General features: G+C 46.4%; 1 protein-coding gene across 6 annotated transcripts in view; it reads right to left on the bottom strand.

Moving 5' to 3' along the window:
- mpp2b (MAGUK p55 scaffold protein 2b) overlaps positions 1 to 27957 on the bottom strand; it is a 34352-nt gene that overhangs the window by 5237 nt on the left and 1158 nt on the right. Inside the window, exons 2-8 of one of the 6 annotated variants that reach the window (XM_076034562.1) lie at positions 21595 to 21674; positions 10598 to 10698; positions 10176 to 10226; positions 5071 to 5223; positions 4574 to 4729; positions 3569 to 3796; positions 16 to 147 (exon numbers count right to left, since the gene is read on the bottom strand). In XM_076034562.1, the coding sequence (XP_075890677.1) occupies positions 16 to 147; positions 3569 to 3796; positions 4574 to 4729; positions 5071 to 5223; positions 10176 to 10226; positions 10598 to 10698; positions 21595 to 21625 (852 nt within the window). In that variant the 5' untranslated portion in view covers positions 21626 to 21674. Of the gene's footprint in view, positions 1 to 15; positions 148 to 3568; positions 3797 to 4573; positions 4730 to 5070; positions 5224 to 10175; positions 10227 to 10597; positions 10699 to 18497; positions 18678 to 21594; positions 21675 to 27957 lie in introns of those variants that run through there. The other 5 variants (XM_076034566.1, XM_076034564.1, XM_076034563.1 and 2 more) reach the window with 5 other exon arrangements.

The raw sequence follows: 27957 nt of genomic DNA, 5'->3' as shown, positions 1-27957 counted from the left end.
AGCTGTGGGGCCGACCTGCCACCAGTTCAGGTCCTCCTGGTTGAAGATCTGCAGGATGTCTCCGCTGCTGAAGCTCAGCCCCGCCTCCTTGCAGGGAATCAGGTTGTCGTGCGACGGGTCGTAGTCAAAGTGGCACTTCACAAAGGCCTGACATGGGGGAAGAAAGAGAGAGAGTGCACCAGGGTGTCGGCAGGTACGATCCAGTGCGAGTCATAATACACGCAGGGAAAAGACTGAAACACACTTTTCACTATAACAGGCGCGCGCGCACACACACACACACACACACACACACACACACACACACACACACACACACACACACACACACACACACACACACACACACACACACACACACACACACACACACAGCTGGGAATATTCACACGGGTCCCTGCTAGATAGAAGCCGACACTCAGTTTTTTTTTCCAACGTCTTTGGGCTGCAGGTTTGGGCTCTTACACCAAACCCCCACGTCCCCGACCCCTGCTGACAGGACAAGCAGTCTGAGAGACAGAAGGGTGGAGGGTGGGGTGAGTGAGTGTGTGTGTGTATGGGAGGAGGGGGGGGTCATTGCAGCCAAAATCTGTAGCCATGGTAACCATCCCTCCCGCCTCAGCGCACTCCACTCTGCCTCTTATACCGAACATGGGGGAAAATAAGTCTTCACCCCCAACTGTAGAATACTGTATATGTGTGTGTGTGTGTGTGTGTGTGTGTGTGTGTGTGTGTGTGTGTGTGTGTGTGTGTGTGAAGCCCGATGAGGACAGAATAGGCACACACACAGAGTCATTAATGAGTCTTCAATCAATACGCACATCTGTCACATGTCTCTAGTTTAGTGGCTGAGCCACAGTTGAGCTGGAGGCAGGAGACACAGACAGCTGGATCACACTCACACATCCTCCTGCACCACCTCCTTTATCACCCCAATCACTGTGTGTGTGTGTGTGTGTGTGTGTGGCAATCCAGTGAGTCCAGAGTGCTAATGTCCAGGGCTGAAGGGAAACCGTGCACTGATCTATTTGCAGAAAGTGCAGGTTGCCAGATGATATAATGCTGCCTTTTGAGGAAAGAAACCCTGCAGCTGGTGAAATGTTTGAAAGGATCAAGGGGTCAGAAGACACTTCTTCAGTGAAACAGTGAAAAGCCTGCAAGAGCGGAGGGAGGGAGGGAGAGCGCCGTGTTTTCCAACATGAGAGGCGTTTCAGCGGGTTTGTGCCAGATCGACGGCGGCACTCCAAGTGTTTAGAGGAGAAAAATGGAGCATTTTCTGACAGCGGTTAAATCCACATTCACATACAAAGACTCCATTAAAACAACAGCTTTAAGGTGATTTTGTTTTATTGAAAGTCAAATGGTGCACAGCATCCCAGCTGAAGACGTTATTTTGCACACAAATAGGAAATGTATATTACACCATGCGCACCTTCAGCCCTCATTAACAGGCCTAACTTGGAAGTCAAACTGTAATTAGTTTTGCATATTCCATTATTTTTCATTACCTGCTGTGTAAAGGGCATCTCCCATAGTGAAATGTTGACGACGATGGAAAAGAAGCTTTTCAAACAGAAGCAAATGTTGGAAAAATGATTTTTTTTTAAACAGTTGTAAAGAAATTGGTCAACAAGTATAAACCTACAGGAGAACCATGATGCCAGCAAACAAGACCATCATCATGGCCATGATGTTAAAACTGTCAGCTCTGGCCAAAGAGCTAAACAAAAGACAAAGGAGGCAGCAAAGTCTTGTTTCAGCTACATTTGAACATTTTGAAAGAAGTTTTAGAAGAGTGCAGCTCGGTTCGGCCTACAATCATGATTTTGTTAATAGCCCACAAACAGAGAGCTTTTTCCACATAATCTCTCAGTACAATATGCAGCCGCACACACAGTCTGTCTGTATCTTGACCAGGTGCTGCGAATCAATTTGCCCTCGTCAGGATGGGTCTGTTCAGGGCGACAGAACACATCTCCGCTGTACACGGCTTCCCTCTGATGCGCTCCATCCGCCCATGCTATTGGCACTACATCACTAAATGAGATATCCCTTTTATTTTCCTTTCAGTTTAAACTGGGTCACATTTCCAGCACAAATCGCTTCCTCCGGCCCTTCGAAAGCAAAATGTGCGACAGCTGCGGGGAGACATTTTCTCCCTTCAGGGACAGAGTTTGTCAAATGTTATGAAACACAGTCTTGACTGACTTTCAAATATTAAACACCCGCCTCCCCCTAAAAAAACATACATCCTTTGATACTCCCTCTGAAGTTAGCTTTGACATCAAGGGAGGAAAAGGAAAAAGGAAAAGCTCAGGCTGGGTGAGGCCGTTATCTTATCTGCGAACACGCTGGAAATTGATCCACTTTGTAAAAATGCAGAGTGACTCTGCATTTGGACAAGTGACAGAGCTGTAGCGCAGGTATCAGAGCCTGCTAGTCAATGTCATCTACGGAGTCCTGCTGTAGGATTAGATACATGATTGTTGGCACAGCAGATGAGGTTGCAGGGAGGACGTGAGGGAGGGCAGAGAGCGCCACTTACTGCGGCGAAGGGAACAGCAGCAGGCTTTCAGTCTAATCAGGACTTTTCATACAACCTGCAGGGCTGATTACGAGAAGAAGGTCTATTTTGGGAAAGTGAAAGTCATTCCATAAGCAAGAAGTTGTGGTCAAACCCGGACAAGAAGCACTAAAGGCTCAATGGGGAATGTTTAAGTTTAAGGCTCTGTTGGCATGAAAGGAAATGGAAATTCCACATGTATGTTTCCGACTTCATACAGCTACTAAAAAATAAATAACAGTAAAAATCATAGTAATAATGATAATGATACACATTTATGGTAACGTAAATCAGCAGACCTTTCTATAGTAGTTCAGAAGAGGGATCTGCTCTGTGTTTGATAATGTTACAGTGACATCACAGCTGCTAGAAGAAAGACGTGTCATTGAACTTGATTTTACTGGAAGCTATTTTTCAAGGGTTCTCCTTACAGGGGTGTGCAAGCCAAAGTTTCACCACTAGGTGTCACATGGCAAAGTGCACCAAAACAAACCGGCTCCCTGCACAACCTCAGCACACCACACGGGGCCTCCACTACCACAGGCACATTGCAAAAGCAATACGAAGAAGTACAGCCTGGGCACATGGCTCAATGATAGCAATAGCGAGCGTTCACTTTCTATAGCCACTTCAATCAATCAATCCATCAACTTTTATTTGTACAGCGCTAAATCACACCCAAAGATGTCTCAAAGCGCTTTGTACAATCAGACCACTTCACTGCTACATCACAGAGCCACGTAGACAAACGCACACGCACACATTATTGAGTAACCAGTTCACCTCACGTGTATGTTTCTGGATTGTGGGAGGAAGCCGGAGAACCCAGAGAGAACCCAGAGAGAACCCAGGCAAACACAGTGAGACTCCACACAGAAAAGCAACCGGGCAGCGATTCTTGTCAAATCCGCTTTAGATGACTGATACAGTGGTAAAGGAGTTGACCTGAGGTGAAGGATGTGAACACAGCTAGCAGCAGGTGCACGGTGCAGGTGCACGGCTCACCTGTCTGGCCGTGTGCGGCTCCTGGTAGCTGGGCAGTATCTTCAGCACCACGCTGCCGCTCGCCTCCTTCAGCATCTCCTGCAGCACCTTGGGGTCGTTGCCCACCTCCTTGCCGTTCACCTCTTTGATGATGTCGCCCACGTGGAGCAGCCCCTGCTGGTCGATCATGCCGCCGTGCAGGATCCGGGCGATCACCAGCTCGCCGCTCTCCACTCGGAACGTCACTCCCTGCCCACGCACACACAGACCGTCACAATGCAATACCGTAGATGCCAAAGGTTTTCATGGCTCCCGGACTAAGTTTTTTTTTTTTTACTCGGAGCATATTGGCAACTTAAAATTTTAGGGACGCCAGCAGAAAATCCAGGGCTGCACTGTATATGCGCCCCTGGATGTGAATACTTAAATTTTACTCTAATTTTCACAGTTCTTGATACACACTTTGACAATAAATGCAGAAACTACAATGTTTTAAATCCACAAACGTCTCATTTGCAAATAGATCTGAAGTTTGCGAGCAACCAAATATATATCATAATTAAATATTATCATATATAAAGTACACTACATTAATTAAAGTACATACACGAGTAGATGGAAAATTTCCTCACACTGTCTTATATTTTAGAGGTAAAATGCGACCATTCAGGAGCAGTGTGGAGCCCTGCGATTTATCCTCGAGTCTTCCAGCCTGCCTACAAGTTGGAGTCAAAGCCAGAGTGACAGGTCTGGGCCTTTCGGCTGCCTATCAATGACTTGGTTTGTGCTCAGAAAACAAAACAAACACGGGAGCGCTCTTCCAAACTTCTCCTCTTAATCCTGCACATTAGTCAAAAGTACTTCACCATTCAGTGAAAATTAATCACACCAATTTTGTCCCCAAGAAGCTCCATAAATCTGACTTGTTTTCCCCAGAGAGCCGAGCCGCTGAGAGCCGCTGCGAGCTGGGAGGGCGGCCCGCCGCTGCCAAAAACACAAATGGTCCCATTCAGCCGGCCGACTCACCAGATGCTCGCCGGACACCTTGCGGATGCCGACCATCCTGACGGCGTCCGGAGGCACCGGCTGGTTGTTGAGGGCGGCGTCCATGAAGGAACAGGGGCTCGGGGGAGGAGTCTCGTAGTTTTTGGAGGCCACGGAATCGTGCGTCTCCAGCAGGGACTGCGGGGCGGGGAAGCGTGGCGACACATGAATTGATGGCGGAAATGATTATTTTCGTGCACATAAAACAAAAATGTCACATCAACAGCCGCCTCTTGTAGAACCACAAATCAAGGCCTCTTGTTCCCGTCTGTGCACAGCTGCTGTCAGACACAGCAGCGACACAGAGAGAGAGAGAACAAAAAACTATTAACCGGACTGGATCTAAATCAATTTAATCCATGTTAGCAATCCATGTGGCAACACGCGTCATTAGGCACGAACATCATCGTGACGAGTGGGCGAAAGGCTCAGCCTGAGCGGCTGCTAAATCAGCGGCAGCGCCCCCTGCTCTCTCCCACCTGGAAGTGAGGCTCCTTCAGGATGCGCAGCAGCTCGTCGGCCGCCCGGCTGCAGTGGGCGATGGGGCTCAGCTCCTTCAGGATGTCCTGCACCAGCTCCACGTTGTTCTCGCGCACGGCCTCCAGCTTGGGCTCCTCGAACTGCTCGTGAGCCTGGCGGTTCAATGGACACAGTGGACAGTTTTGTTAGCGTTGAATGTGCCCCGCCGAGGCACAAGGGAAAAGAAAAAATCTTGCGTTGAAATAGGAAACGGCTAAGACTCCAAAGCGTGAGGTTAAACCCGGTGAAAATACACCCACAGCCTCAATTCTAGCTGAAAACGAAAAGGAAAAAAAGACACAAACTTCAGTCAAATCTTGTGTCCTGTGGGGTCTATGTGTGTGTGTGTGTGTGTGTGTGTGTGTTGCTGGGCCATCAATATTTCAAGGAGCATTCATTTTTCAATTTCTCCTCCACCGCTGCCAAGAATGCAGCGCTCAGTGGTTATTGGACATGGCCTCGGCACCCCTGCTCCAGGGTCACAGACGGAATAAACAGATTTATCCCACCTGATGCTTTCCGCTTCATGGGCATGAATTTTTATCGGGGGTATTTCTGGTTCACTGTCGAGGCAAAACTTGCATTGTGCGAAAGACAAAATGACACCGGAGGTTTAAAGTCTTGTAAACGGGGAAAATATAACGCTTTGAACTTTTCACACGTGTTCAAACTCCTGTGCTCCTGGTATGTTTAGGATGGAACTTCAGGACCGTGCCTTCTCTATTGCTGCTCCCACCCTGTGGAACCCACTGCCAGCTTACATTCGTGACTGTAGTCACCTGCCATCATTCAAAACACATCTTTTCCGTACTGCTATTAATGGTTAATTACTGTTTTTATGTTACTTATTAACTACAATTGACACTCCCCTGTTTTCTCTTATTTTACTCCACGTTATGGATTTATTTGTGTTTTAACCTTTTCTTCTTTATAAAGTGTCTTTGAGGTCTTGAAAAAGCGCTAAAATGTATTATTATTATTATTAGTAGTAGTAGTATTATTACTATTTATTTTTGGCAGTATCCCGTTACCCGAACGTCCCGCCAAGCGTCGCCCTGCTGGGACGACTCCTGTAACCGTTAGCGGTTGTTTGTTTGCAGAGGGAGAGCGGAAGAGTCCCTGCTGAGACGCAGGATAAAGTGCAAACACACACACACACGCACGCACGCACACACACACACACACGGAACAGCTAAAACACACAAACAGAGGGTTAGCTTAAGAATTGTTATACATACATAGATGCAAATGCACTCTTTTTGACGTGATACAACTTGGCTGCAAACATTGTGCTAGTCTGCATTTTGATTTTGTAACTTCATACGTCTTCGGGCCGAGTGAAGCAAACTGCTTCCCAGGCTGATGGGAGTGAGATTCATTCTTTTCTCCGGCTCTCCCTCCCTTTTAGTTGCCGCCAGCTCAGCAGCAGTGCTCACTGTAATCTGATCAATGCTCGTTGCAATTCGCTAACACCAATGGATTGTTTAGGGCCGAGTACACAACAACTTGCCTCTTCTTATTTGGAGGAAATTAATAGCAGTCCTGCTGGGCTTGAACAGGTCGGGCTTGTTTGCTCGGGTGTGATCAGTAGCTTACACTAATGAAAGTTTGCACAGGACATATTAAATGGACTGTCTACACCCGGCCTTGTCTGCTGTTGAGCGTTGAAGCTACTTTATCGCCCTATTTAACACAATTCAAACATAAACACTTGACCAGCAAGAGACACTTCTGGCCCTGGTTGGTTTTCTACACAAAGGTCCTGCTTTGGTCCTTCACTGCTCATGAAACAACAGCATTTACCAGTTGATGGAGTTTTATGCGTCGTGCCCTGTTTCAAAGCAGCAGCTTTAGGATAAAATATATCAGCTCACAACATTAACAAATTCACTTGCCTTCTCTCTGAATACTACAATCCAAATTGCATGGCGGCTAAATACCAATAGCAGGTGACAAAAGGGGAAATCATTTTCAATTTTTGGTTATATCACCAGACTGTTATGTGAAAGCAGCGAGTACGTGAATAAGAGTCTCGACGCAAACGCGAGTCCATTTCAGCCGTCCTAAATGCCTCAATTAGCCCTGATTGCTCGGTGAGATATGGAGGCAAAGCACTGAGTCACAGCCAGTCACAGCTGATAATAACGGAGCACTGCAGAGGACGCCTCGAGACGCCATGGCCCTCGCTGTCAATATGGGCTCAGTGTGGGTCCAACCATCATTAACATTCACTTCAGGACCGCTGGTCGCGCCCACCGGGTCTTTCCGTTCCGATCGGCAGGGGGAACCCTGAGGGCCGGGCCGTACGCACCGCGGCCTCTCTCAAACCTTCTGCTAGCATCGTCTCTCTACTTGGCAGCGCTGTGCCTGAACGGCCCGTTTCATCAGCAGGGGTCAAGAGAATCCGTTTGTGCTCGGAGACAAAAAAAAAAGCAGAGGAGAAATGAGTTTAAGTGCATCTCGGTGCAGCAATCTGCCATTTCCTCACTCGCTCATGTGAACCGGATGCAAGTCTCGGCTTCCTCAATTACCTTCTGCTACTGATAAAGCCAAAGTCAAGCAGCAGGAGTCACGGCAGGCAACACTTTATGTATCATTTAATGGCGTTACAATTCAGAGGCGTGTTCCCCCCCCAAAACAGTTTCTTTTATCCCACCGTTAAAAGTGCAGTGGAAGCGGTGAGTGGAAGCGGTGAGTGGAAGCGGTGAGTGGTGCGCGACGCTGCCGTGCACTTTTATCAGCGTCGGCACCGACGGGAGCCATTCAAAGCCCCTGCAGCTCCGCGACTACACGGAGCTGCAGCGAGCTGATGATCATTAAAGACGCTGCTTTGAGATTTGGGTTATTCAATTCTGTTCCGTCACATTTGGTTTCACTTCCACGCGACAAAGACGGAGATCCAACGATCTCCCATGAGATGTTTGAAAAACCATTCTTCAGAGAAGACCGAGGCCGCCGCGTTCCTGGCCGATCGTCCGTCTCCAATTTGGGCAGAGGCGCCGCCGACTCCCTCCGACCGACTTAATAAGATCGCACGGCTTCTTACCCGAGTCCCACAAGGAGCTTAAAATTTGATCTTTCCCCGACAGAGGAGTCACGTGGCTTCCAATCAGCCGACAGCGCCTGCCAAAGATAAATGCGGTAATCCATACAAACAACTGTTGACAGCACGGGCGCGATGTGACTCACAATCAAGACGCGCTGTTCTCCTGCACGCCTGTGACTCGCTGTGCCTGACAAGAACTAAAGCACTGCCTGAAACACTGCAGAGCCTTCGCCTTCCTCACGTCATTTGAGGCGGCCGTCATCATCATCATCAACAAGCTGGAACTGTGGCCAGATTTTACTCTGCTGGTAATAAACCTGAGTTATGAAGCTGGTTCGGCTTTACGAGCTCAAAGGAAAACGGAATGAAGCAAATGAGGTTTTAGCATCAGAAAGGCTCGAAAAACAAACAACAGCTCAGGTGAAACATCTGAGTTAAAGCTAAAACAATAAAAACAAAGCACGAGGATACTGTTGATTATTGAGATGGGGGAGTCAAAGCGTGGGAGACTGCTCTGAACAACAACAACAACAACACAGAGGGCTGCAGGCACATATCATTGACAATGCAGAGCGTCTTCGGAGCACCTTCAGCCATGTGTCCATCAGGGTCGAACTCTAATGGAGCATCCGGGCAGCCGCCCAAGAAAAACCTCTCTGATCTAAACTTCAATCTTTCTTCTCCGCTGTGTACAGACGAAGGACACCAAGAACAATGAATGCTTGCAAGGACGACCACTAAGTGCAGCAACTCCTCCAGTCTGTCTTGACTGAGGCAACACAGGCGCTTTATGGTTTAACTAAAGGTGTTTCTGTCAGAAGAGGGATGTTTCATCTCCTGCTAGACACAGAGACTATACATGACAGCGCTGAGGTTCTTCTTGTTGTGTGTTGGCTCTTCCAAACAAAACCTTTCTGCTACTTCTGAACTTTGAATGAAATGGATTCTCTTTTTTTGCAGTTTTTTCAGATTACTATTAACAACCAAACAACAAGACATTTAGAGGCTATTTGGGAATGAACAGTAAGGTGCAACTAATCACTGCCATTCACTCCTGGATTTTGACACGGCTCACCGGCGCGGCTGCTGCTCCACCTGCACGCGTCAACCTGTCAAACATGTCAAACATGTCAAAGGTAACGTGCCGGAGCTCCCCGGGTGCTATTTTAATCTCTTCCTGTGACGGTCTCCTACAAGTGATTGACAGGCACGCAGCAAAAAAAAGAAAAATAGAATGAACATCACAGTCCTGTCAAAACAAGAAAGGCGCTTTGTTAAAGCTGGGGTATCTTAACAACGACAAGCATTTTGGTTTAAAATGAAAACCTTTAATCTGCTCCTGCCTTCCACAGCCGCAAGGTAACGAGCTCAGCAGGCGAGCTGTGAACCGCGTGAGCCGACTTGTGAATTTAGAAAATAAGACGAGAGTAGAGCCTGGACGGATTGGATCCAATATCAGGAATCCCAGTTACTGACCTGATTGAGACATTTCGCTTTTTACCAGTTATTGATAGGACTCAGGATAGACAGTGGCACCTCCGTGCCGATGCTCTATGTTGCACCCTGCACCACGTTATGTTGGACCATGAAGACACAACATGGTAACTTGAGACATTGAGCAGACTCGCTACGTCTATAGCGTGGAGATATTTCTACTTCAAAATAAAAAACTGATTTCAGCTCAATAGGATCAAAACTCACTCCTAACTCACTCGGTGGACACAGGCAGTGGTTCTGCACTCCACTCTGTTGTCACAATCAATGACTTAACAAACAAGAGTGAATTTAGCCATTTAAGTTGTTTTCTTTTCCCCCCAGCTTTTCCTGTGCATTGATTGAAAACAAATCGCAGCCGTCTTTGTCATTTGCATCCGCAACTTATGAGAAAACAGAACAATTACTATGCTAATGTGAGCCAACGTGATGAATATAAGATATCTTTTCAGGATGGAAATTAAATGTTTGAGCGTAACGAACGGTGTGGAAATTCTGTTTCCGTCCCGTGTAATAACTTCTCACCAGGCGTGCGCATCCCAGAGAAAACCATTCCAGTGGTGCAACGTGCAAACGCTGGGAATTGAAAAAAACAAAAAAAACAATGATGCTGCAATCAAATCAGCGTCATGAAATTTTAATGTTAAAAAAATAGTGTTTGTTTGAATTTTATGTAATGCAATCACGGTGTATATATTTGCATGCATAAAAAAAACGCTTTTGCAGCACATTAGCGTGTGCTGTTGCAGCGGTGGCTTGTAATCTGGGTCTTTTTCAGTCTTTACTGAGCTGTTCAGTTAAAACTGCTGAATGTTCTTCATTGCACATTTCTCACACATACACATTCTCACACACACACACACACACACACAAACCAAAAACCAAAAAGAAAACTAACAAAAAAACTGAACATTTCTCAGCTTGTAATTTCCATCACTTCCTCTTACCACCGGGCTCTCCATGATGCCTTTGAGGAAGATGAGGTCCAGGTCATTGGCAGTCGTCGAGCTTGTGCTGTCACTCAGGGTGTCCAGTGCCTGATGCATGGCTGCAGAAAGACACACAGAGGAGGGGGGTAAAAAAAGTTTGTTTTTCTTCAGCCCATGGGAAATTGACGGGGAGAAGGGAACTGGGCAGAGGAGACAGATTTGCAGAAGTTGATACAGCAGAAATAGTGAGCGGAGAGGAAGCAGCGAGACGGGAGCCGCCTCACATTTTTCTCCCCCAGCCCGAAATTCACCTCCGTCACTCAGCCTCCTCCCTTTCCGTCTGACACAAGTGACAGTATCTCCTCACCATCAGCACGGACTTCCTGCTCTCCCTCCTCAGCACATGCTCAAAAGCGCACACGCACACACAAACACACCCTTAGCTTCTCTTAGCCTTTCTGAAACAAGACCCTGTTCTCCAGATCACAAGGGATTCGGTTGAATGAGTGGCGCACTAGTACTGAACAGTACTTTGCTTCAGGCTGACAAAAAGGGACCTGCTTATTTATTGTTTTAGGTGCCTTCTCCATGAACACTTTGTTTTTTATTAATATAATACAGCATCCTTGAAATTATGCATTCTAATTTTAATTTCAAATCCACAGCGACGTTAACATTACAAACATTTCCTTAAATGTTTTTGATGTTTGTGAACCAGAGAGGAGGTGGGGCTGCAAAAGCCCACTGTCTCTCTTCTTAACGTGGCTTCCAGTAACCCATAAAGCAAAGACACAACAGTGAGACTGCTTTAAAGTAAAGACTTACAAACTATTTAAAAGGTATCGTGTCAGGGCCATTTACACGCTTTTCCTCTTGGAGCCAAGAGGGGCAGGCTTACCCACTAAGCCACCCATCCTAAAATAGGATCTCCAAAACAAGACATAATTAGCCCTTTGTTTACGGCGCCACACAAAAACACTCTGTTGGCCTCCAGCTGTAACAAATGGTTTGTTGGACCTTCCGCATGTTCGGAAGGTGACAAAAACAATGCAGATACAGAGGGTTTGAACAAACATCTGCCTGGAGGTGTTGACGCGAGAGGTAGTGGGGCCCTTTGTGACAACATAAAGGGTTTATTTCCAGAAATCTGCATTCTGAAAAGGGGAGCAAGAAGGACAGGCTTTTCTCATGTCTCCGAATTTTCCATAACACAGGGCCACTGAGCCAGAAGTCATCTGTGAGAGTGGCACAGGGGAAGTTGAGAGGCAAGGTTAATATTCTGTTAGGCGCTGGGGTGAGTTCACCTCAGCTTCAAGGTTCCTCTGACTGGAACCCTGTCACAGGTGGAGCAAACACGCTGACATTACCCAGTGGCTGCAGCAGCAGCAAGTATTCATCACAGCACACAGGACTGACCGTTTTTTAAAAGCTGCAAGTCACGCAGACACTGGTGCCTTTACTTTCAGAAGTCAAAAATACAACACTATCAATTCATTTTCACAAAGCTGGAACATTTAGAGGCCTGTTGACACATCCTGCAGCACCCTGGGTGACAGGTCGCATGTCCAAGTAAGGTCAAACGGGAGTGTAAAGGACGCCAAGGGTCCATTTGCAGGTGAGTTAGCTTTTTGTTTTTTTTGCGTGACTTCACTCATTGACGCGTGCTTACAACATGTTACACCACCCAAAAGCAAACAGGATCATAATTGTGAGACTTTTTTTGTAATTGCACTGATTGAGATACAAAGTCCTGTACTCTTCATCTACCCAAGTCTGAGGTTCCTGGCGGCCATAAACAAAAATACACTGGCACTTTTATAGCACAAACTCCTGCATCCCTTTAAAATGTGTCCCTATTATCATCAAACTCACTTCTTCACAAACAGAATGTGTGTTGAGGCTGCTCCTTTGAACGCCGTCGACTGGGTTTTTAAATAGCCGCCTGCATTATGAGACAAGGCGTGCGTGCACTTCAGGTGTCAGGAAGCTGGCAGGTGCTTTATGTACCTATTACTCAGCAGAATGCAGTGGAGGAGTTTTGTTTCTGGTTTGGATGAGCCGGGAGGTAGCAGATAATTGGAGAAGGGTTTTTGGTTATTGTCACCTGGAATAATTAGTAAAGTAAATGATGTAAATGCAAGTATTCCACAGTGACTCCTTGTCACTCTTCTGTTTTTTTTGTTTTGTTTTAAAGGCACAACTCTTGCCAAAAAGGAGAGTTGGCATATTTATGCTGGCAGGAAGGATATCAGACTGCAGATCTTGGTTTATTAGTGCTGCATAATTCTCTTTAATCACCTCGACTGTGTGTCGCTGTTGTTGCCACGTCGGCACTTTTCCCACTCTTGTTTTTCTCTCGGCTTCTCTTGTGCACATATGCAGAGTTCTCCTCTTCCTTGCTTTCAGGTTCAAATTTTATACTGCCCGCCCCCTTCTGTCTGTAAGGGCACATTATCAGCTGTACTGGATCGTTTCCTCCTGTCCCGTAAGATTCCAGCCCCTATTAGGGAATGTCTTGACTCGCATTTGGATTTCCGTGACACGGTCATTGCCCAAAGGCTGCAAGGGGATTAGGTACAGGAGAGAGTTGGAATGGAGAATAATAGATATTTTCCCCAATGCTGCCACTGCTTGAGGTCATTCCATTAGGTATTCATGGAGATTGTGAAAATCCACCTTGAACCTGTCCTTCGTCTGCTCGGCAGCCATCCACTGTTAAACCCACTGGGTTGTTTCAAAAACACAGACGTCGGACCGATCAACCGATAGGTCAAATGTCCTCACAAAGACTGAGGTCCAGGTCAAGAAGAGAGGATAGGACACTGAGTAACAGGCTCCTCTAATTAAAATGAATACTGTCAGGAGAGGTAGAAAATATGTGAGATTCCCAAAAGTGGCGGCAGAACATCTTAGTTGTAATACAGGCCAGTGACCCCTCTCCTCAGGGGCGCTGGATCGGCCCTGTGCCAAAGTGAAAATTTAAAATGCACCACAAATGAAGAGGTAACACAGTCAGAGCCTTACCTGTAACTTTACATGCGACTGCAAAGCATCAACCAGTACACAGACGTTTGCTGTTGAAGAATGTGATTTACTCAGGTCTTACTGACTGAACTTACAGCCAGTTTAAACTCCAGCAAAATTAAACTCAGAATCAGAATTACAATCAACAATCAATCAATCAACCTTCAATGCACACATAATGAACTTGTGGTGGGACCCAAGCGGTCTGTGTACAACTCTAGAAGACAGAGCTTATTCAGTCTTCCAGAAATAATTGAAATTTCAAGCTCAACTGGGCAAGCAGCAAATATAATAATCAAGAGTCCTTGGAAGAGAAATATTTATAAATTCACAATTACTCCTTTTAAAGAAAGGCAACATTTCTTTGCAATGTGTAATTCAAATAAATCAAAGGAGGAACAAAAAAACTGACTGCGATTCCCTGCAGCATCACGCATTAACCCCTGAAAAGCAGATTTCCAAGCATGGCGACAGCAAGCGCAACAGGCAGCTAAGAGAAAGACAATTAGACATGAAAGCCTTTGACTGATCTGAGTGCAGCTTCACCTTGCACCAGCGTTAAGAATAAACCCAATGTCACGGAGACGGACAAACAATCTGCACAGTTATTGTTTGAGGTTAAAGCACGCCAGGGAGACGCGGTGCTCTGAGCAGGCACTTAGTAAAGGCTGCTGTGTTGCTATGGGGCAGCGCTGAGGGAAAGCGAGGAGCGTGAAGCAGTTGGTGTTGGACACGGTGGTGTGGAAGGATCGTGAATCCTGTGGGGTTTTAACCACAAGCACAGAGCTGACTCACTACTACTGCAGTCTGGGACATAGCGTTTCTGAATTGCCCTGTGTTGTGTGCGCTCACAGCGCCACTCATGGCAGTTGGCCGAGACCCTTGGCCCTGCTTCTGGTGTTCGTGTGGTCCAACATGAAATACATCCACTCACATCGACAGTACCCAAGTCCTCCATTGGTTGTTCTTGGTTATTAGTGTAAGTTGTTAACTTTTTGGGAGATTGGTTGGTCTCTCTACTTGCTGTCCTGCATGGAGGACTGGTTGGTGGATCTCCCCACATGACCTCAAGCCAGACAGAGAAATAAAGTAAAACTTGTTCACATGGTTTTTAATAAATGAGGAAAAGTAGAGTAGAGTTAAAGGTAGTAAAGAGTTAAAGGCAAAGAAACTTTGCTCCCCACTCGCTAAAATCTGCAAAAAGTTGCTGACCACAAACGTGCTGCTACCAGTGTGAGACTGCTACTATCTCTGCCTCAACTATAAACATAATGAAATTCTATTACTTAATGACAAAATAAATAAATCCTAGTTTACATTCAGACATCACATCCGAGAAGCGTTTAATTAAAAAACGTGCACAGAACTTTCTGGAAGGTCCCAAGAATCTCATCAAAGCTGTTGTCTGTCTCTCAGCTACAAAACAAATATCCGACCATGAGATGTTTTTCAAAATTCATCGGAGCGACGGAACTGTCGAGAGCACGCAAGGTAAAGCTGCGGCGAGCATGTAGAGCAACATCTTCCACGAAGGAGGTCAACGCTAAGCTCTTCTCTGTCAAGTGCCTTCCTGTAAGAAGCGCAGCTGCTTCGCCCGGCAAAGACACAGGTTCCTGAGCACTCGCCCACTAAGAGGCTCATTCATATTCTCCTTTGTTTCCCCGCACAGGCCGCCGAAAGTCCTCTCAGCCTCGCTCGCCTGTCACAAGGTGAAAATTGCAACAACACAAAACATTGCGGCTGACGGCAACCCGTTTCAAAAACTCTCAATAGTCTGAATATCAAACGGTGCTCACGGGTCTCTCAACGGACATGGAGTGAGGCTCCGACGCTGCCTTTCAGATTTCATTTAGTTTTCTGGCACTGCAGCAAAATGTCATTACGATCAAGACCTCATGCGGAAGATGAATGACTGAGACAGCGAAGAGGTTCATATTGGACGGGGAGCAGAGCAGATAATTCAGTCGTGATTAATTAGCCTATACGGCGCAGCTTGATTTCTCCCATGCTGATGTCCTTGTAGAGTCAGTCTTAAGTACATAATGGACCAATTTAAACTGAATCAAACTCGTCACAGCGTAAAACGTGTGTGCGAGCGCGAGTGTGTTCCGCGATGAATAATCAACTCCTCTTCATTGGTCATCGGCGACAAGCTGGGACGTGATGACACTCAGCGATGTGCGTGTGAAGCATGTGTGGGCACGTCCATTGTGAAATAGTGCTTGTGTGGTCATCGTGTGCATCACGTTGGCGCAACTGGATGAGAGCGGTTTTCGAAAAAAAAGCATGTTTAGTTGCAACGGCCAAAAGAGAAAACCTGCGTCGTTTGTATCTGGACTGTCTGATCCATCTGCTGCACTCGACGCCGTTAAAGATTCCAGGAGTTTCTCTCTGCTCAGCGAAGGCTAAAGGTCCTCACACACCGGGAGCGAATTCGCTTAGTGAATAAATTAAAAAAAACAACCAAAAACAACGTATTGAAGTCAATGGAAACGTACACAATGGCAGCGAATTATCGCAGAGCGAAAATGGCATCTTATTTTTTCCCTCTTACGTTGAATTTTGATAACTTTTTTTTTAATCCAACCATCACCAGGACATCATCACTTGAAGATGTACTCAACTCCATTGTTTCTCCTTCGGTGCGACAGAAAGAGCACCGAGCTTTATTTGCCTGACGAATTTTATACGCATATTCGCGTGGCGACAGAAAAAATTCACTGGCAAAGAATTTGCATTTTCGCGTCGCTTCACCTTTTCACCTTTTACTGAGGACAACATTTTTGAATGACAACGCCGCATGTCTTCACAGGTTATTATGAGCCAAAATATGTTCTGCTCTAGAAAATAAGTAAGAATGTGAACGTGAAAATTACTGTTAGTCTTGAACAGACTGCAAACCCACACAACTCAACTGACACATGTGGTTTACGGTTGGCCAACCAGATTAACTGGACAAGTTTTTGGCAGTTCTTCTCAAGTCTGTAGGAAACTCACAGCTGCTGCTGCTGCTGTGGCTGCTGCTGCTGCTGCTGCTGCTGCTGTGGCTGCTGCTGCTGCTTCAATAAAACGATGTACATGCAGGCTGACAACCCTTCTCACGCGGACCCGAAGAACAGGGAGGTACTTATGCACGCCAGCCTTCATCCAGCCTGAGCCTCGAAATGAAACACGTACAGAGAACACAGTGTGACCCCATCACCTCTTCCTCTTGGGGAGCCAATTGGCAGATAGCAGTGACAATAAAACTGCTATTTAAGTTGCCGGATTGTCATGGTGATGCTTGTTCCACGCTGGCGTGATGCAGGTGAAGTCTGCATGGCCTCATTAGCCGACCGGCGGTCACAGCAGAGGACGGTGCAGTGGGGATATCTGTTGACATTTTGCAAGCGGACAGCCGGCCTGATTGCACAAAATTACCCCTCGCTGAACACCTGGGCGAGCAATCGTTTCAGGGAAAAGTTCTGCATGGAACGAGTGGCTTTATCGACCTAGATCGCTGTCTAGTTGGACAGTCCGTCACAAGCCCCTGCACGGTATTTATTTTGATGTTTTTTTATTAAAGTGTTGGGAAAAGTGGCAGTTGTCACCAAATGAACTGTGACTGAGCTCAAAACATAAGAGAGGTCTTAAAAGTTCCATCAGTGTGCATCTGACACAATCCAGCTGTGGTTGGATTTTTTTTATGTCAGCTAAATTTGATTTAAAAATAATAAAATAAATAAATAAAATAAAACTCCATCACTCCATCCATATCACCTTTAGCATCATCTTTATCTTCGGCTAAACCTGTGTGGATCAGCTGATGGGCACACATGGACCCACAGTCACGGCTCTTCAACTTCTAACTTCGCTCTGCTTTGCCTTCATTCGACTTAAAAAAATATATATGTAGACGCTGTCTTATGTCAAAGACAACATTGAGATTTTTTTTCCTTTACCAACAACCAAGAATTCAAAAAAAAGAGAAAAACTTGGTACAACCGAACCCGTCGGCCAGAACAGAATCAAACTGTCCCGCTGTGATCGAACCCAGCGAGCACATTCCTCTGTCAGACTCCTGCCGATCCACCGCACTCAACCGTGCACGCAGACAAGATATGAGATGGGTGGGGGGGTGGGGGGCTCGGTGTGAAGAGTTACGCATCAGGAAGACGTGGGCGCCGCCCGCACGTACGAGAGGAGGGGACGATGGAGCCGACTGAAGGTTGCGACTCCGACACTCTGATCAGAGCACCCACCCCTCCCCCGCCACCTATTCACCATGAATGTACAATGAAGAGGAGGGTTCACACACACACACACACACACGGAGCTGACAGACAGACAGACAGCCAGGATGGGGGAAGCTTTGACAGACAGCATCGTGGCAGTGGAGTGACGTGATGAAGGATAACATGCAGCACTGCTCGTGCTGCCAGAGGGGCGGCAGTGGCGGCAGCGATGACGCTTCTTTCACTAACTTGTAACAACAGTGTTACAAGATCACACACGTGTGTGGGAAACACCAATCACGGCGCGCTGCGCACCGTGCATTGCGCCTGTGGCCCTAATGAAGTCCATCAATTATGGAGAGGCTGTACTGTACGGCTCTTCTGGCCCCATGCTGTGCGTGCAAACACGGCCCTGGTGGTCAATACTGAAGCTGCAGGCTGCTCTTCGCAGAGTTTCTTGCAAACCTCCTGCGCTCTGACGTCTCCCCACGCTGGGCTGTTTTAAACACCCCTGCACCGATGAACGCCCCGGTACTGTGAGCACGCCCACATCCACATGCACACGCAGACCCTTGCAATAACTGTAGTTGGAGAACAAGTCACCTTGTAGCTCCACTTGGACGACAGTGGGAGAGAACGTGCGCGGCTGAATTGGTCAAGCGGTGACTTTTGGTTCTTACCTTCCACGCCGAGCTTCATTTCCAGGACCTCCAGGGAGTTGGCCGAGTCTCCCTCCTCCAGGGAGAGCCTCCCAAACAAACTACTGGCCATGGTGAACGGCGGCAACAACACCTCTTCCCCCGACGCACAACGCTCACGGCGACGCAGCCCAAGACCGGAGCTGGAGGCAGGCAGGTCTTCTTCCTCCTCCTCGTCCTCCTCTTCCTCCCTCCCTGCCAAAAGACCTCTGCTTCTCCCCTCCCTCTTCACCTGCGCTTGATGTGAAACATGCGCGAGCTACGCCCGGCTGAGCGCGCTCGCGTGAATGAATGGAAAGGAGAGGGCGCTGCGCTGAGGTGAGGTAGCGGTGGCGGGTGAAGGGAGTGGAGTGGGGAAGATAGCGGCGGGAGGAGGAGGGGGGGTGCTTTCTCTCCAGAGGATGGTGGGGGAGGTGGAGGAGGAGGGGAGGAGGGGAAGGAGGAGGGAAGGCAGGGCGATTTTCCATCCTGGCTTCCCCTGGTGGGGGGTGAACTGGGGAAAAAAGCAGTCCGACTGGCGAAGGGGGCGGAGCACACATGTGTGAGTGACGGCGCTCCCTTAGTTACTTCACGCGCGCAGGTGCACAGACACGCACGCCGAGAGAGATGCGATCTCTTGCAACCTCGGCTGGTAGGAGGCTATAAATATCTCAATATCTATAAAAGCAGCCCTGCTCAAAGCCGGGCCAAAAATAGCCCTGTGGCAAATGTTGTTTTATAAATGTTTTAATAGACACAAATCAGTCTGTAAAAGAACTCGCTGTGCATTTTAAGAGCTGCCAGTCATCGCACAGCGTCCGAGCCAACACTCACCGACAGCGAGCTACAGGAAAAAAATAACTCTGGACATAGTTTAACTCTCAGTGGAGGCTTTTTTCCTCTTCTTTCAATTCCGACTTCCGTCTGTTCACCAGACTGTCATCACATGACAAAATACTGCTGTGATGTCTAAATATGTTCCTCGGTTAACTATCATACTCTGGTGTTGTGTTTTGCCAGGGATCTGGCGGTAGCGGCTCTTTCTCTCTGGTGTCTGGACCAGGCGCCAGCAGCACTGAGTGAAGAGGGAAAAAGGCAGAGAACTCGGCAAACTGCCAGTTCACAGAATTTGGACTCCTCGTTTCTTTGGCTCTCAGTCCAGGAAACGCAATTCTGCTGATCACGCTGTACAAACCTTTTTAATCACGACACCAATGCCAACTTGTACATTTACCGAAATACCACTATACAAAGGAAAAAAGGAGGGCATCGATTTTTGCCATTGTTGAACTTTGAAAATATTATTTAGGCGTGATTTATTTGGATGCCGGGATCAGTCATCAGATCATCAACCCGTTAGGGCACCCTTGGGTGCAACACAAGACCAGGGCTGCTGTTGTTTCTCCTCTCTGTCGTGGAGCACCAGCCGTTGAGCCATTAGGGATTTTAACAACAACAAAACAACACAACAAAAGTGATATTTTTGAAACGTCAATGAAAGACGTCTGCGAAACGACTATTTCCACCCGGTGGCGTCATGCAGCACAGACGTGCTGACGTCTCGTCTCGCCAGTCGTCAAGAAGCCCAGCGGTTGGTGCGCTCCGTCGCTGAACCGCAGCAACTGCAGTTGTTATCAGTGTTAATTAAAAGGCAACACAGTTGGGTCATGTTACACAGCCGTGCTGCAGATATGAGCCCCATGAGGTGATAGTCTGTGAATTCACAAAAGAACTCCGGTTCTAAAACTTCACAACAGCCAGCCTGACTTCAGACGGCCTCTCGTGTCTATCTCGGCCATGATGGTGTTTCCACTGAGGTTTTTAAATGTGCCTTTGCAATTTCTTTCGGCCTACATAAGACCATGTAACATTGCAAACGAGGGCTAAGAGAAAGTTGTATTATCAGAAAAAGTGAGTAAGTCAGTAGGGAGCCAACCAGTGCACTGTGAACTACTGCCCGTATTGGGAGAAGAGGACATTTCCCTGTATCTGGCGTGTTGTGAGTGCGACCTCATGTCGAACCTGAGCAGCAATGGAACAGTTTTTACACAACAGATCCCCATACTGGAGGAAATTAAGCGCAAACTAAACAGCAACACAGAGCGAGATGCTAGTGGAGATTCTCGGCTCTGTGTCTGCCCAGAGACCGGGAGGTTGTGGGTTCGACCCAAGGCCAAGTCATACCAAAGACTATAAAAAAAACTGCTTGGCATTCAGTATTTAGGGTTGGCCTTGGGGGCGTTTAGGTCATGCAATGATTCTTGAATGCAGCACTGCTGCTGCTCTGCGCTGCCTCAGGGGACGGGTCAAATTCTGGAGGGACACTGATTGTGTCAATCAGTAGTCCTTTCACTTTTACATGGATCAACCAATACAGCGGCCGAATTCATGTCACTTCCGTGCCGTAGCCAAGGGTGACGTCGGGCTCTAACTGCCTGATTATCAAATTCTATCGTTTCACAAGCAAACGGCCAAACTTCAATCATTAATAATTATTATTAACCATTATCATTCCCAAATGATCGTTCCGTTTGGGGCAAAACGACAAGGACAAAGCAGGCAAGACACTGTGCCACTGAGATTCACACAGTCACATCTCAATTATTCATCCCCTAAAAAATTTATGTCATGCTCCACTGATGAACCTGAAGGCACATTCCTGTCCAAGCGCTAATGCATATTCATGCATATGCTTGCAATAACGCAGCTGGCCTCTAGTAGCACACTTAACATACTGTACATGTGTGCATCAGTGGAGGGTTGAGAAAAGATACAAATCCTTTGGGGCATGAATGATCTAAGACTGGAGCTTTAGCGCTCTATTAGCTAGCTCATTAAGTCACATTAGAGCTGGTGAGATGAGATCCATGTCCTGAGAGCTGGGATAATCTGGAAACCGTTCAGTATCCCCTCACGCTTCTCCTTCTCTCCCAATATCTGCCTTTTCACTATAACAGAAGCACACACACACACACACACACACACACACACACACACACACACACACACACACACACACACACACACACACACACACACACACACACACACACACACACACACACAATTGCCCTGTTCACAGCGAGACCAAACCACTTACTGGAGTCAGAGCTGGATGTCGCCACGGGCATTCTGGAAATTGGTTCCTCCCAGTATCCTCTGCAAAACTTGTTAGGTCAACTGCAATAAAAGAGAGTGCAAAGTGAAGTGAAAGCGAGCAAATGCATGAAAAACACTAATTAAGTATTGATTGTGAATATATATATATATATATATATACATATATATATATATATATATATATGCAAAACCTTTTCCTTTTTTTTTACACCACCAAGGAGGAAATGCTTCTAACCAGGGAGGAAGGGCTCTTATCTAAAAAGCACATAGAAGGGGTATTTTATACAGGGTTTTGCATAATTTATGGGATTTCTTAGCTGATTTATTAAATTCTTTCCTACAAGAAATGGATCCAGGTCCAGACATAGAAGTCTGAGAAGCCTAATTCTAAGTTTTAAAAAAAATAGGCAAAAGAAAATTTTCCTCCAAAGGCGGACGATAAAGTTAATCTTATCCAAACTAAAAGGACTGAGAGGAAAATAAAGCTCCTTTCACCAGCAAACCATGCACCTCCCACGCCGCTGATAGTGGATCTCAGATTGATTTGCTACCTATTAATAAGAGCCTGTTGCTCCAGTAACACGGGGCAAGCTGTCACATCCATGGGGGAAACGAGCTGTGGCTACAGTAGCGGAGACAGACTGAGTTGGCAGGCGAGTGGGCAGCGCTTCTAAAAGTAGCTTAGTGACGACTATCGATTCTCATTGAGCTATTTAAACCAGGCCAGGAGAGAAAGCAAGAAGCGTGACAGACAGAGGGAGCTGTCAGAAAGGGGTGCTCCAACTGTGACCAAACATGCAGTGGGGTCAGAGACGCGCGCATGCACATACACACAGAGACAGAGATGTCGTCAAAGGGGAAGAGGGAACAAAACAAAGGAGAGGGAGACGAGAGAGCGGCCGATTCTGGAGTCCAGTGTGACCAAAACAGCCAAAATCCGTAGACGACTACCAACAATTATCCCAATTTTTGTCTGAATAGTTAGGAGAGGAGTTTGCCTCAGATTCAGACTTCACCCATTCACTACTTGCAACTAGGTGGCACTTCTTGTAACACAGAACCTGTCTGCAGTGACACAGCGGGAGAGAGCTAGTGTGAACACAGCTCTGGCTTGGCGTTGGGCTGTCATCTGGACTAAAAACATGGTGTTAGCGTCACTGTTTCAACCCAAATTGGACTGCTAGTCTTCCAGACTCTTGCTATTATTCAAGTATTTAAACACACACACACACACACACACACACACACACACACACACACACACACACACACACACACACACACACACACACACACACACTATGTTGATACTCCATTGCATGGACTGTTTCCACTCTATTTAACTTTAGGGCAGTCATGTGGATTAGAAAATATCCCCAGAACCTCCACTGACGTAGCGGTGAGTAGCAATTTACCCATCCCACCCTTTGCCTAAATAACTACCAATGAAGCGTAACCACATGGCTGCACTCTAGCATTGAAGTAATTACATGAACCGGCCAAACAGGAGCGCTATCAGAAGAGAGTTCAGCATTCTGCAGGCATCCTGCCCGTCTCCACGCTCCTGAATGTCAATATTTCTCCTTTCAGATAAAAATCACATTCTCTTTTTTTTTATGACTGCACGGCTTTCATGTTTAAACTGTCTCAGCAGGGAGCTTTTTTTCCGGTGGAGGGATCTTTTACAATTCACTTATTTCACTTATCCCCTCCCGCGTCTAATTTTCCAGCAAGCGTACCAGACACCAGACTATTCCTAAATCCTGTTTGTTCCAGCACCCGCAGGATTTGCCCCTTGTACTGGTCCCACGGCACCAGATCAAGATCCGGCTTGTGAGCCAGGAGAATAACTGTCAGCGGACTGGAGGAGGGTCTTCATCAAATGAGAGGAAGCTGCATGCCAAAGCAGTGTGGCTTTAACAATTGGGAAACTGCTTTATTACTGCCACAGCTCGATTTGTATCCAATATGGGACGGTCCATTAAAATGGACTTGGCCGTTCATGAGGCAGGTTGCATGCCACCATACATCCGTCATCCGCCGGCCATTAAGACTCGCGGTGGTTTCCAAGAGCAGCGTGTTCTGATGCTGCAGGAGGTCACCGGCTTTCTGTACTCACCTCCCTTTGGGTTGTTCTCGGGTCCCAAGGACTCCACTTTTGAGAATGTACGTTTTTGTTTTTTTTTTCTTTAAACTTAATCTTAAAGGTCAGCATTTTATTTGTAATTCAGTGGGAGGGAAGGATTGGCCGCATTGGTGCTGCTGGGTCACGTGTGGAGCTACAGATGTTGATTTTCAATGGGGAACATAAAGGCCAAGTATTAATAGGCCTACATGAAGAATTCTAATCCGAAGCAGTGCCTCCTGGAACAAATTGATTTAATTAACTGCTGTTATTGATTCCAACTTTAGGTCATGGAAGCACAGTCTTAAATGCGAGAGGACAAAGCAAAAAACCCTGATCTACGCGGATCAGGTCCTTAATGCCGCATACCAGTCTCCTCGGCTTAGCCGTGGCTATCCCGTGTTTGCGCTGCGAAATGACAGAGCTTGTTAAAAGTGTGCACAGCGGCTAAGAAGCCAAAGCCGATTGCAGCAGAGCTTGGCCGTGCTCAAAAGTTGCTAGCGACGAAAGGGGAGAGATTTTTTTTTCTTAGGTCCGACAGGATGTCCTCAACGCCCTCAGTCTGCACCACTCTCACAGCTGTTGATTTGTACTTTGGATGCAGAATTATTATCTGGGACCAAATGACGGTGCAATCATCAGTGGTGGCACTCTCTAGCAAATTGGAGGCCTTTTCCTGCACAACAGCCCAGCTGTCTAATGGACGCTGCAACCTGTAATCAATGCGCACTATCGAGGATTGAATTGATGCTCCAAAGCAGTGGCTTTGAACCCCAGAGGTCCGGCTTTTTCAAGGGGTCCTTGACTGGAATTCAAGGGAACAATGCACAATGCAAAACTATGTGTAGATGCTGTGAGATGAAGGTATTTAGAAACACGCAGGTCCTCTGCTGCAGCTGGTATGGTTTGTATCTTGTAAAAAAGGGCAAAGTACAAACGGACATTGATTTTTAGTAGCAAAGAGAGAGCGCGGGAGAGGAATAGCAAAAGATTCTCAGATGGTTCCCGTCTCTATCATCACCGGACTCGGCGAGAGCGGCTCAATTACACGGCCACAGTGACATCACGGTTGCAGACCTGCTATTATCGCTACTGTGTAAATCAATTGGAGGGAGAGGCCAACTGGGTCTGCCCCGGCATGTGTGTGCTCTGTGCACACATTTTAATAGATTATATTTAAAAGGAACTTTTCATGTTCCACTCTGAAGAATTCAAGAAACACAACAATGCACTCATAGTTTCCTCCAGTACATGGCTTGTGTAACCAGAACCAATTGCATAGGCTGTCAGTGTCTTGAATTAAGCACTTAGAGCCTGGAATGTCTTGTTTCTTTAGAGAAAGGATGGAGGTCTTCTACTATGGATGTTGGTCCAGATTACTGCAGACTGGGGCGACTGCAGCTAGAGAGGTCCGTTGTTGTGTCTTTGGGCAAGACACTTAACCCACATTGCCTTGTACGAATGTGGGTGAATGTTGGGTGGTGGTTGGAGGGGCCGTTTGGCGCAGATTGGCTGACACGCTTCCATGTGGCTACACATGTAGCTTACAACCACCAGTGTGATTGTGGTGTGAGTGAATAACGGGTTCAATTTAAAGTGCTTACGGTGCATTCAGAAGCGTTATTTAAATCCAATCTATTATTACTTGTACTGTAAATTCTGCATTGATATCGCACACAAAAAGCAAAACGTACATTAGCAATAATCAAACTATTCTCTATAACAGCTACCTGTGGCTGACGGCAGATTTTAATGAGGTAGGACCTGTCAGCACCTTTTAATGAGGTGCTGACAAATATTGAAAAGATAACACGAAGAAAATCAAACCTGCTATTCTGAATAAATGCAATCTCCTTGCACCTTTTGGCCTGGGGCACTGGTGCAAGTGGTGGCTGTAGTGTTTCTACACCAAGTGCAAACTGCCTTGAGCTGTTTCCACAGTGAGCCGCCATTAAAGCCCGTAAACATGCTCATGCGCGCATGATGCACGTCCACGTACACACACGGGCGCGCACACACACACACGAACACACACGCACACACAGTGGCCAAACAAGTCTTAATCCACACATGCTGGCTGGCGTCAGGCCTAAAAATAGCCCTGTGCTCCCACAGGTTCTGCTCCTCTCATTATTTTACAAGGGAAAACCGTCGTATCCAAGACAACCGTGAGCGGCTCCTCGTCTTTTCCCCCGGCGCTTTTGCCATGGCAACATGGGAAAATGCGTAAAATAATAATAAGTTGGGGCTATAATGGGCTCTATCAAAAGGCTTGAAATGCACATTAAGAACAACAGAAATTTAGTATATGAAGAAATCAGCTTTATATGTGATTTTATTCTATTTATTTTATTTTTTTCAAAAGTCCAGCATTTTCACAACAGGCAGGAAATTATTTTTTCTTTTTTAAAATCTAAACAGAAGAAGATTTACACACATTTACACACTGGAGAATATATAAACTACTTCATAAAAGGCACATGACGTAAAATGCTTTTTAAATATTAATGCCACAGGATGTTGGCCACAAAGTGTCTGCAAAATGCATCACAATGTAAATGTTTCTGTTCCAACTTTTAGATTTTAGTCATCAAAAAAAAGCGGTTAGTCTGATCAATTTGGTTGAGAGTAACACAAAAGTCACCTTCAAATGCCTGAGGAAATAATGTGCAGCTGCTGGAGTCATGTGAATGTATGTTGCAGGCCTTCCAGTGGAATCAATGGCCAATGCGGCAAAACACTCAGTGTATTTTTTCAAGGCAGAACGCAAAAGGTAGATTTCAGCAAGGCGTGGTCTTACCTTAGCCAACAATAGCCATCAGATTCGGAACTAATTGGCCACTGACCAAGACAAATGTCTACAAAGAAAAGACAATATACTGCATCTGAAGCGGTTATAATTTGACAGCCAATAAATATATAATTTTTAAAAAATCAATAAGTTACCACATAAATAAATAACTGCCTAATAACGCCAGGTGCACTCATCATGGTGGGTCGGCTGTTTCCTCAGCTAATGAAGACTGTAATTATCATGATTAGACTGAAATGTGATGTATATTCCACTGAGAAGCAAAAGGGCCCAGGCACAGTGCTGTGAGTCAACCACGGGGGACATTTACATTTTCCTGCTTGGAGTTTATGGAGGAAACTGTTTATCTGAGGAAGCAACCATGATGCACGATGGCATAAAAGCCACTGCTTCCGTGTCTCTGGGATCACAACAGAATCTTGAGGAGGGAGCAAAAATCTCAAAGACCAATCGCCCTCTTTTGAACCAACACAGAGACAAGGCACGTTTGTGCAGTTACTGAGGGAGATGCAATACGCTTTGAGTAGAAGATCATTGTAAATTGCTTGAACTAAAAGGCCAGTGGGCGGAAAGGGTATATTTAACATCATAACAATGATTAAGCCTCCCTCAAGTAGAGTGAGTAGTATACTTCACTACATGAATGGAAAAGCATGCAGGAATTAGATGGAAAAATACCTCAAATGTCTTATGGAAATGAAGCCCTATAGCCATTGTAATCTCCAGCACGATTAAGAATATCACTTTAGCCCATTAGAAATCCATCTATATAAACACAGTCATCACTTTGCCGTCGTGGCGCCCATGCGTGCACTGGAGGGGTGGCGGAGCAGGTGTGAGAGTAATGAGAAGCTCCCCATCTTGAATGACACCACAGTGCTGGAGCAGGGGAGACACTCAGACGACGTGAAACCATGCACACTAGTCTCTCTGCAGACTCTACTGTGAACAGGCCCTACTTACAAAGAACACCTCTTTCAGCCAGCAAGAGTTGATAAGAAATTTTGTCTAGAGGAGAAATTAATCAGCTGGTGAAGCAGCACCGTGTCAGAGTGAGGAATCACCGAGGAATCTCTGCTCTTGTTTGGTGTGAGATGTTAAAGAAGTACTGGCGTATCTCCCTGATAAATGTGTTTACAGTGAAATACGCAATGGCGACGATAAAAACACACATTTATCTGTGGCAATATGCTCAGACGCCTTGAGAGAACTATGCCAGCAGATGTTTAGCCAGACTCCAAATTAGTCAAAGAAACACCGTCAACAACTGTCTGAGCCTTAGCAGAACAAAATATCCACAGTATTGGTTATCTAATGGGAGGGAGGAAAGGACCTGAGCTCAGTTTGATAAACTGCTGTTGCAATATGTCTTATTTTCTACCAAGACAAAATAGATACTAGATACT

The sequence above is a fragment of the Nelusetta ayraudi genome, unplaced genomic scaffold (assembly GCF_046127955.1).
Source record: "Nelusetta ayraudi isolate G7.1 ecotype Tasmania unplaced genomic scaffold, CSIRO-AGI_Nayr_v1 ptg000042l, whole genome shotgun sequence".
Lineage (NCBI taxonomy): Eukaryota > Metazoa > Chordata > Actinopteri > Tetraodontiformes > Monacanthidae > Nelusetta > Nelusetta ayraudi.
The sequence above is the reverse complement of the archived record's forward strand: the minus strand, read 5'-3'. Positions and strand labels throughout refer to the sequence as shown.